This window comes from Galeopterus variegatus, unplaced genomic scaffold (assembly GCF_000696425.1).
Source record: "Galeopterus variegatus unplaced genomic scaffold, G_variegatus-3.0.2 Scaffold14, whole genome shotgun sequence".
NCBI lineage: Eukaryota > Metazoa > Chordata > Mammalia > Dermoptera > Cynocephalidae > Galeopterus > Galeopterus variegatus.
In genome coordinates, this window is record NW_007726125.1 from 742,610 (window position 1) to 754,340 (window position 11,731).

General features: G+C 40.2%; 1 protein-coding gene across 3 annotated transcripts in view; it reads left to right on the top strand.

The window, feature by feature from the left end:
- PRC1 (protein regulator of cytokinesis 1) overlaps positions 1 to 5,213 on the top strand; it is a 28,836-nt gene extending 23,623 nt beyond the window's left edge. The window contains exons 12-15 of one of the 3 annotated variants that reach the window (XM_008564439.1): positions 1,155 to 1,265; positions 1,981 to 2,157; positions 2,484 to 2,525; positions 4,028 to 5,213. In XM_008564439.1, the coding sequence (XP_008562661.1) occupies positions 1,155 to 1,265; positions 1,981 to 2,157; positions 2,484 to 2,525; positions 4,028 to 4,099 (402 nt within the window). In that variant the 3' untranslated portion in view covers positions 4,100 to 5,213. The remainder of the gene's footprint in view (positions 1 to 1,154; positions 1,266 to 1,980; positions 2,158 to 2,483; positions 2,526 to 4,027) is intronic. The other 2 variants (XM_008564490.1, XM_008564547.1) reach the window with 2 other exon arrangements.
- Positions 5,214 to 11,731: the final 6,518 nt, after the last annotated feature.

Consider the following 11,731-nt stretch of genomic DNA (forward strand, 5'->3'; position numbering starts at 1 on the left):
TATATAATTTTTTTTTTTCCCCACAGCTTGAGTATCTTAGCATATAATATTTAAAGTGCATACTTTGATAGTTTTAACATAAACCATGAAACCATCACTACGATCAAGATAAAGAACATATCCATGGCTCCCAAAGTTTCCTAGTGCAGCTTTGTATTACCTTCCTCCTCTCCTGCCCCATTCTCCCTCAACCCCTAGCCCCTGGCAGCCAGGGATTTACTCTGTCACTATAGATTAGTTTGCATATTCTAACACTTTATATAAATAGAATCATACAGTATATATTCTTTTTTGTCTGGTAGCCTCTTTCATTTAGCATAATTTTTTGAGATTCACACATGTTGCTGCATGTATCAACAGCCTTTTTATTGTTGAGCAGTATTCCATCGTATGAATATACCACAATTTGCTTGTCCATTCACCTATTGATGGATTTTTGGTTGTTTCTAGCTTTTGACTATTACATATAAAGCTGCTTGAAACATTTATGTATAAATCTTTGTATGGATATATGCTTTCATATCTTTTTGGTAGATACCTAGGAGTGGTATCATATGGCTGGGTCATAGGACCGGTGTCTTCTGCCCCAAGTGGCTGAACCGTTTTATAGTTCCATCTTCTGGCTCTGAAAACATTTCATGGATTGTCTTAAAGTTATGCAATATTGGGCCGGCCCTGTGGCTCACTCAGGAGAGTGTGGCGCTGGTAGCGCCAAGGCCGCAGGTTCGGATCCTATATAGGGATGGCTGGTGTGCTCACTGGCTGAGTCTGGTGCAGATCACACTGTGCCGAGCGTTGCGATCCCCTTACCGGTCAAAAAAAAAAAAAGTTATGCAATATTGGGCCGGCCCTGTGGCTCACTCAGGAGAGTGTGGCGCTGGTAGCGCCAAGGCCGCAGGTTCGGATCCTATATAGGGATGGCTGGTGTGCTCACTGGCTGAGTCTGGTGCAGATCACACTGTGCCGAGCGTTGCGATCCCCTTACCGGTCAAAAAAAAAAAAAGTTATGCAATATTGGACACAGCAGGTTCTTTACCAGGTAAACCCATCTTTCCTGGATTACTTCCCATACTCCTTTCTCTGTAGGGCAGAAATAGGCTAGAAGCACCAAGGATGTTATCTCACAGCAGTAATCTATCTGTTCTCCTCCTTAGCTGAACACTACCACCATCTCCAATGCTACAGCCAACAGCAGCATTCGGCCTGTCTTCGGTGGGACAATCTACCGCTCCCCTGTGTCTCGACTTCCTCCTTCTGGCAGCAAGGTTAGTATGTTATGTGTACAAGCACATCCCCACACACTGCCCTAGCCTGTTTACCTAGAGGCCCCATCTACTTGTTCTAGTTTCTAAGATCCCCGGATTCAGTTGTCATCGAGATGCTGAGAGTTAACAGACATAAGCTAGCATAATCATTAATAATGGTCAAGGGGCTGGCCATGTAGCTCAGCTGGTTAGCATGCAGTTGGTTAGAGCACAGCCTTATAACACCAAGGTCATGGATTCGGACCCCATACTGGCCAACTGCCAATAAATAAATAAATGTCAAAAACTAATGAGAGAAAAATGAGAATAGCCACTCTGAGCCCCACTGGTGCCATAGGAAGCACTGGGATGTGCCTGGCAAACTGAAGGTCAAGTGGCAGTTTCTAGAGGCTCAGTTACAAGCCCAGTTTTCAGCTGGTCACCCTGCACATGGGTTCCAACCCAGTGACTGGAGCTCACTAGAGAGTCAGGTGCTCAGAAGAAGGGAGGTGAGAAGTGTGTGCTAAAATATGTTCAGTCTTTCAAATACTTTACAGCTGTGTTCAACACAGGTATTCTGTAAGTCATTAAAAATTCATATATTTTTTAAACCATAAGTATAGGATTATAAACATACGAATAATATAAAGGTGGTATCATCCCTTGACCATTGGGTTTTTTTGTGTGTGTGTAGTTATAAGGATGATAAATGGATCTATCTTTTCTTTTTCTGCAGCCAGTTATTACTTCCACTTGTTCAGGGAAAAAAACGCCCCGTGCTGGTAGGCATGGAGCCAACAAGGAGAACCTGGAGCTCAATGGCAGCTTCCTGAGTGGTGGGTACCCCGACTTGGCCCCCCTCCAGCGCAACTTCAGCATTAATTCTGTTGCCAGCACCTATTCTGAGTTTGCGGTAATTCACCTTTTCTAATATCTACCAGTCTCTGGGGAGCACACAGTTGGGGCAGAGTGGGTATCTTCCCAAGGGTACCCAGGATAGTAGGTAGGGCAGTTTCCTTACAGGCTGAGAATCCCTTTCCTGCCTTGACCATGGTGGGGGTGGGAGCAGTTTAAGGGGGATATATGAGAAGGAAGTTGGCAGCAGCAACTAGACATTTAACCTGGATCCTTCTGATTAAGACTGACCATTCCCTGGCTGCAGGAGGTGACCCCTTTAATCACTGCCTTGGTGCTCTCTTGGTGGAGTTCTTGGTAATTGTCTTAATTCTTTGTTCTTAGAAGGATCCATCCCTCTCTGACAGCTCCACTATTGGGCTTCAGGTCTGTATGGCAACCCCTGCATGTCCCATGTCCCTTTCCCAAACTGATCTGTCATCTACTGGCTTCGTTCCCATCTGGGCACAGGGCTACACTAACCAATAATCTCAGCTATATTAAAGAACCTTTTTACAAAGGAAGCAGGAATTCCTATCATGAACTTCACAAATAAATATCTGGTTTACATTCCCAACAGATTGACTAACCTGCTGATTAATAAGAAAACTTGTTCAGACTTGAATTGGATTCTCAGCCCTGCCTAAAGTCAGGCAGTTTTTTAAGTTATGTTTTTCACAACAGAAAACTTTGACCCTCCGCAATTATAACATCAAAGGCCTGCAATGTGCTGGAAAGAACAGAGGCCCCATCACGTTGGGAGGGGAGCCCCAGCTGTGTGCTGCCTATAGTGAGGTTCTTGGCCTGTGTGCTGATTATTTCCTGGAGTATATGCCTTACTAACTCCTCAGGGCTGAATCTCCAACTTTCTGTCCTCACCTTTGCATATTTCTACCATATTGACCTGCTAAAGCATGTATGAAGCACTGGAAGAAAGTAATTTTTCCAGAATGCTCTTCACCTTCTAGTATCCTACTCTGTGTTTGCTAACACTTAACTGCAATGCCTAACAATGTGTGTTTTCTCTTTCCTCAATATCTTACTAGTAAGATGTGAGGCTGTCCCTCACCCCTGGGAGGATATTGAGTTAAAGCCTAGCCTGCCTCCTCTCTTGTTTCTGCAGGGATGGAGAATGGGACAGTTGCCTAAGGCTGTAGCTAGTTTTAAGCATTGACACTACATATTCTGGCACTTTATCCAAATTACATGACTGGTGGTGGTTCTACCTGTAGAAGTGGGTGTGTGTCTCTCTGGCTAGCTGATTGCTAGACAGAGGGTCCAGCTTTCCCTTTTTTTGCTTGCTCAGCCATGGCACATTTCATCCATTTGGGGATTAAATGTACTTGCTTATCTCTGGCTAGTCCTGAGGAGGATCATCTGGTTTTGGTTGCTATGGCTGATAGACTCCACCTGGCAGCACCAAATCCTATAAACTAACCTCTTCTAATATCTTTCTCAATGGTCATTCATGCTTTTTCTTCTGATTCTATACCATGGCTCCAGCATGAGATCAAATCACCAGCAGGTTACAAGGCCCTCTGCCCCAGGGATTGGTAGATATATGGTCTGGCCCTTTGTTTTATAAAGGGCTCAAGTCTAAAGCTCGTTGCCTACTTGCTTGACATCTCTGAGAGTAGCTTTGTGAAACAGAAGGAATTTCTCTTCTGCGAGGTTTTACATGCATGTGTGTACATGCATGTGGTCTGTGACTAACAGAATGGTGCTGAGTTCCTCACCTTTTGTTCCTAACACAGCCGAGCTGGGCTAGGGACCTCTGTCGCAGATAAACTGCCCTCAGAGGGCCTTCTGCTGACACTTAACTATGCTGAGAAGGGAGGGCATGCATGATAGGGGCAGTACTGCCACTGATGTTATTTATTTTTCAACAGCAAGAACTTTCAAAGGCTTCCAAATCTGATGCTACTTCCCGAATCCTCAATTCAACCAACATCCAGTCCTGAGAAACTCTGATCAGTCAACCAGCTGTGGCTTCCCATGCCTAGACTGGAACCTAATTATATGGGGTGGCTTTAGTTTTTCTTCAGTTTAGGTGTGCTTGAAACCCTGGACAGGTTCTGCTACCAAGGGCCTAACTTAAAGACAAGAATGAGTGTGACAGATCAAAGTCCATCACAGGTTTAGTGGGTCCTTGCAGACTGGGTTTTATTTTGACTCAAGAAATACATTAAAACTTATAGTAGTAAGTGCAAATTTTAGCATATGGGGCGTAATTTCTTTCTCTACCCCTTAATCCAGCTTGTTGAAGCATGATCAAGGGTTTGTTTTATTTCACCATGGTGTGGGAAAACAATTGACCATGCCCATCCTTAGGGTATGGGACGTGAAGTAATTTTGGCTTGTATATGTGTAATTAGCAATTAACATCATTTTTGTTTAGGGATGTTCAATTAATGCTGTAGCTATGATAGATTTGCTCTCAACTAAAGACCTGTCCCTACCACACAGGACAGCCCTCCTAATGAGGATGTCTTTGTGGGTTAGAAGTTGAGATGGCCTGATCTATTGCCAAAGTGGTGACAGGAAGGCTGGGAGCTCCTTTGTTAAGTTGTGTACAGTTGTTATATAGTGCAATGCTCTTTGTGGGAATGTGTGTGTATAAACACATATGCTTGTCTGAAGTCTATTTCTTCAGTTTTTCCCTGGGTCCAGCCCCCCAATGCCCACTATGCCTGAGTTCTTCTACCCCCTGCAATTGCCAGCCAAGTTGAAAGACTGTTGGATGGGTTGGGCCATCTCTGTCGTGGAGATCTGGAACTTTGCACGTCACTACTGGGAAGTTGTTCCTGCTATAACATCCACGATGAGGGTCCTTCTTTACCTAGCCTATCGATCACTACTGCTCTTCCCGAAGCACTACTATTTATTCTTACTCTGTTTGCCTGCACCAGTCCTCCTGTCAACACATTAAATGGTTCTCAAAAGCTTACCAGTGCAGGCTTGGTCTGTAAGTGTCAGCCATGCTGTTTAGTCCTGCATATGCATGTCCTGTTTTTAAAATATAAATATATCCTTAAAAATAAATTAAAATGTGTATATTTACATTTTAAAAAGGTATATTGTTGTGTCTGTTTTCATTTTTTCTCTAATCAATTTTTTGGTTGATTTGGTCTGTAGAAAACAGAAAAGACTAAAAGGACATGCAAAAAATTTTTAATTGACCAAGGGTTTGGATCCCAGTACAGGCCAGCCGCCAAAATAAATTTTCGATCAGGAGTGTGATTTTTATAATCTTTTGTGCATTTCTAAGTTAATGCCTCTTATTCTCAGAAAAAAGTATCATTTGATTAGAGCGTGGTGCTGATAATGCCAGGGTCAAGGGTTCGGATCCCCTTACTGGCTAGCCGCCAAAAAAAAAAAGTGTTCTGAGAGAAATAAAAAGTCTACCTCCTGATGTAGAGAGAAGCTGAGGTAACATTGGGAAACTTTGTGTTTTGTTGTCATTTGTAACATGAATAGGAATAGCTTTCATAGGGTGAGGATGCCTAACTTTTTAACAACTTTATTGAGGTATAATTGATATAAAATAAACTGCACTTATTTTAAATGCTCACTTTGATAAATTCTGCATATTGTACACTTGTGAAACCATGAGCACAATCAAGTTACTGAACATATCCATCACCCCCAAGTTTCCTCCTGCCACTTTCTAATTCCCGGTCCCATCCTCACCCCCACGAGCAACCACTGATCCACTTTCTATCACTATAGATTCATTTGCATTTTCTGTAGTTTTTTATAGGTAGAATTATACCATATATATTTGTTTGGTCTGGCTCTTTCACTGTTTCGAGATTCATCCATATTGTTGCTGTATCCACAGTTCATTCCCTTTTATTGATGAATAGTATTCCAAGGTATGTTTATTCACATTAGGGTTTTTTCTAGTTTTTGGCTATTAAAAATAAAGCTGCTGTAAACATTCATATACAAGTCTGTATGGATATATATTTCCTTTTTCTTTTGGGTAAATACCTAGGAGTGGAACAGCTGAATTATATCTATGGTAGACGTATAACTTTTTAAAAACTGACAAATTGTTTTCCAAAATGGTCGTTCCATTTTATTCTCACCAGTAACGTATGAAGGTTCCAGTTTCTCCACATCTTTTGCAACATTTGGTATGGTCAGTCTTTATAATTCTAACCATTCCATTGGGTATGAAGTAGTATCTCATTGTGGTTTTAATTTGCACTTCCCTAATGACTGACATTGATCACCTTTTCATATTCTTCCTTGCCATCCTTCTACCTTTGGTGACATGCCTATTCACCATTTTTGCCCATTTAAAAAATTGGGTTGTGTTCTTACTGTTGAGTTTTGAGAATTCTCTGTATAGCCTAGATACAAATGTGCTATGGTTTGAATGTGTCCCCTCTAAAATTTATGTGTTTCTAGTATGATAGCATTAAGAGATGTGGTCTTTAAGAGTTAGTTAGGCCAGGAGGGCTCTTCCCTCATGGATGGGACTAAGGTCCTTATAAAAGAGGCTTTGCACAGCATTTCTCCTTTTTTTGTCCTTTCACCTTCTACCACATGAGAACGTAGTATTCCTCCTCTCCAGAGGATGCAGCATCAAGGCACCATCTTTGAAGCAGAGAGCAGCCGTCACCAGACAAATGAAGCTGCTGGTGCCATTATCTTGGACTTTCCATCCTCTAGAACTGTGAGAAAATAAATTTCTGTTCCTTATAAATTACCCAGTCTGGTATTCTGTTATAGCAGCACAAATGGACTAAGACAAATATGCTTTGCAAAGATTTTCTCCCATTCTGTGTCTTTTGTTCTTTTAAGTGTCTTTTGTAAAGAAGTTTGAATTTTATGAAATTCATTTGTTGTTCTTTAGATTGAGTTTTTGTTGTTCTAGCTACGAAATCTTTGCCTAACCCAAGATCGTAAAGGTTTTCTCCTAAAAGTTTGAAGTTTTACATCTTACATTTAGGTCTATGATCCATCTTAGCTCTGTATATATGTATCCATATCTGTATGGCACAAAGTATGACTTAAAGTTCATTCTTTTTGCATACAGATAATCCATTTGTCCAGCCTGTATATTGACCTTGTATACTGCAACCTTGCTAAGTCATTCTGTGAAGCCAGCATTATCCTAATAACAAAGTCAGACAGGGGCTGGCCAGTTAGCTCAATTAATTAAGAGCACGGTGTCATAACACCAAGGTCAAGGGTTCAGATCCCCAAACCAGTCAACTCCCCCCCCGACCCCCCCAAAAAAACCCAAAGTCAAAGAATACAAGAAAGAATACTATGGACCAGTGTCACTTATAAACATTGATCCAAACTCCTCAACAAAATACTAGCAAACCAAACTTGTCAGAATATTAAAAGAGATTATATATTCCATAACCAAGTGGGAAATATTGCTGGAATGCAAGAACAATTCAGCATACAAAAATCAATCAGTGTAATACACCACATTAACAATGAAGGAAATGAACCATATGATTATCTCAAATGATGAATAAAAAGCATGACAGAATTCGACACTCTTTCATGAAAAAAACAATCAACAAGCTAGGAATAAAAGGAAACCCAACACAATAAAATCCATATAGTAGAAGTCCACAGCAAACTCAAAAGACGGAGTTTTTCCTCAGATCAAGAAGTCAGAGATGCCTGCTTTCAGCACTGCTATTCATTCACCATAGTATTTGACGTTCTAGCCAAAGCAACTAAGCAAGAAAATGAAATAAACAGCATTTAAATTGGACAGAACTAAAATCTCTGCTTGAACATGACAAGATTTTTTCATATGTAAAAACCCCTAAGGTTCCACCAAAAAAACCTCTAAACTGTTAGAATAATTGAATCCAGCAAAGTTAGCAGGATCCAAAAATCAACAGAGATATCTTTTTCTTTTTTTAAAGATGACCGGTAGAGCCGGCCCAGTGGCGCACTGGAGAGTGCACCGCTTGGGAGCGCGGAGGCACTCCCGCCGAGGGTTCGGATCCCATGTGGAGACCAGTTCCCGCTCACTGGCTGAGCGCGGTGCGGGCGCGACACCGAGGGTTGCGATCCTGTTGCCGGTCCCCGGTACGGGCGCGACACCGAGGGTTGCGATCCTGTTACCGGTCAGTAAAAAAGACAAAAAGGGGAAAAAAAAAAAAAAAAGATGACCAGTAAGGGGATGTTAACCCTTGACTTGGTGTTGTCAGCACCACGCTCAGCCAGTGAGCGAACCGGCCATTCCTATATGGGATCCGAACCCGGGGCCTTGGTGTTATCAGCACCACACTCTCCCGAGTGAGCCACAGGCCGGCCCAGAAATAACTTTCTATACAAAAATAATAAGCAACCTGAAAAGGAAATTAGAAACAAAATTCCAGGACTGGCTGGTCAGCTCACTTGGAGAGTGTGGTACTGATAACACCAAGGTCAAGGGTTCAGATCCCCATACTGCCAAGCCACCAAAACCAAAAACCAAAAATACAAAAGAAACATAATTCCACTTATAATAGCATCCACAGGAATAAAATACTTAGGAATTAACCAAGGATGTGCAACTCTTGTACACTGAAAACTTTTCCAGTGGTGAAAGAAATTAAAGACAACAAATGAATGGAAGATATCTGTCTTAGTTTTCTGTTGCCTATAATAAAATACCTGAAACTGAGTAATTTATAAAGAAATCTATTTCTTACAGTTTTGGAGACTGAGAAGTCCAAGGTTAAAGGGGTACATCTGGTGAGAACCACCTTCTTGGTGGGGACTCTGCAGAGTCCTGAGGTGATGCAGAGCATTACATGGAGAGGGAACAAGCGTGTGTTCACATTGTTTCTTCCTCCTCTTATAAATCTTCCAATCTACTCCCTGATAACTCATTAACCCATTTATTCATTTTCATGAGGGCAGGTTCTTATGATCCAATCACCTAAAGGCTCCACCTCTCAGTATTGCCAATTTGGGGACTGAATTTCAACATGAGCTTTGGAGGACACAAACATTCAAGCCATGGCAACATCCTATGTTCATGGATTGGAGGACAATATTGTTAAGATGTCAGTACTACCCAAAGTGATCTACAGATTCAATGTAATCCCTACCAAAATCCTAAAGATGTTTTTTTAGAAATACAAAAAAGTCCATCCTAAAATTCATATGGAATCTCAAAGGACCCCAAATAACAAAAACAATCTTGAAAAAACAATGTTGGAAGACTCATACTAACTTGTTTCAAAATTCAGTACAAAGCTACAGTAATCAAAACAGTGTGGTACTGGCATATAGACATACAGACCAATGGAATAGACTAGAGAGCCCAGAGATTAAACACTCACATGTATGATCAAATGATTTTTGAAGACAAGGGTGCCAAGACCATTCAGTGGGGAAAGAACTGTTTTTTATTTGTTTGTTTGTTTTTGCAGTTGGCTGGTACTGGGATCTGAACACATGACTTTGGTGTTACAAGGCTGTGCTCTAACCAACTGAGCTAACTGGCCAGCCCAGAACTGTCCTTTTAACAAATGCTGCTGGGAAAACTAGATAACCACATGCAAAAGAATGAAGTTGGACACTTAACACCATATACAAAAATTAACTCAAAATGGATCAAAGACCTAAATGTAAGAGCTAAAACTATAAAACTCTTAGAAGAAAATGGCAAAAGCTTCATGACACTGGATTTGGCAATGATTTTTTGTATATGACAACAAAAGCATAGGAAGAAACAAATGAAAAAATAGACAAATAGAACTTCATTAAAACAAAAAATGCTTTATGTATTAAAAAGCTATTAGAAGAAAAAGACAAGAAAAAAACTATTAACAGAGTAGACAACCCACAGAATGGGAGAAAACATTTGCAAATCATATCTAATAAAGGATTAAAAACTAGAATATTCAGGGAATTCCTAGAATTCAAGAACAAAACAAACGATTCAAAAATGGGCAAAGGACTTGAATAGACATTTCTGCAAAGATGATATACAAATGGCCAAAAAGCACATGAAAAGATGCTCAACATCACTAATCGTTAGAGAAATGCAAATCAAAACCACAATGATATACCACTTCATGTCCGTCAGGACAGTGCTATGGATTTAATGTGTCCCCCAAAAGTTCATGGATTGGAAACTTAATCTCCATTGTAACAGTGTTAAGAGGGTGGGAATCTTATCATGCTAATTAAAGGTGGCGTCTTTAAAGGTGATTGTGAGGACTGTACTCTTGTGAATGGATTAACCACTGATGGTTGAATGGGTGGGGGTGTGGATATGACGGTTTTATAAGGAGAGCTAGTGAGAATCTTGCCTCACTCTTGCTCAGCCCATCCTTACAATGTGATACCCTGCATCACTACAGAGTTATCACCCACTGAAAAAGGCCCTCTCCAGATGTGTTCCCTGGACTTTGGACTTCCCAGTCTCCAAAAGTGTAAGAAATAAATTTCATGTCTTATAAATTACCCAGTTTCAGGTATTCTGTTATAAGCAACAGAAATGGACTAGTACAGATAGTATTAAAAAAAAAAAGCAGAAAACAAATGTTGAGTGGATGTGGAGAAACTGAAACCCTTGTGCACTACTGTGGGAATGTAAAATGATGCAGCCTCTTCTGAAAACAGTGTGGGGGCTCCTCAAAAATAAAAAGAATTACCATATGATCCAGCAATTCCACTTTTGGTTACATACCCAAAAGAACTGAAAGCAGGGACTCAACGAGATATTTGTACACCCATCATAACAGCATTATTTACAATAGCCAAAAGGTGGAAACACCTCAGCATCCATCAGTGGATATGGCTAAACAAAATGTGGTATACACATACAATGGAATATTATTCAGCCTTTAAAAGGAAGGAAATTCTGATACATGCTACAACATGGATGAACCTTGAGGACACTATGCTAAGGAAATAAGCCAGTCACAAACAGACAAATACTGTATGATTCCACATATATGAGGTAACTAGTGTAGTCAAATTCAGAGACAGAAGATAAAATGGTGATTGCCAATGGCTGGGGAATAAGGGGTTATGGGGAGTTAAGTGTTTAACAGGTACAAAGTTTTAGTATGGAATGATGAAAAAGTTCTGGATATGGATAGTTGTGATAGTTACACAACAATGTGAGTGTATATAATGTCACTAACCTATATACTTAAAAATGTTTAAAATGGTAAATTTCATGTTCAGTATTTTTTATCACAACAAAAAAGAAAAAGTTATCTTAAGTACCCCATGGTCAGGAAAAATTTCTTAAATCAGACACACATATAAACTCATCTCAAAGGAAAGTTCTGATAAACTTGACTACATTAAGAACTTATGTTCATCAAAATAAGTTGATATTTATAAAGTACCTTGAGCATTACCTGACACAGTAAGCACTGCATAACTTAAAAACTGATAATACCAAAAGAGACTGAAAAAAAATCTACAGCATAGCAGAGGATATTGTGAACACATAACTATCAAAGGACTTGTATCTAAAATATATAAAGGAGACAAATCACTAAAACATACAGAAAACTTGAATAAGTACTTCACAACCAAAAAACTCCAAATGACCAGTAAACAAAAGCTACTCAACCTCATTAGTATTTAGGGAAATGCTA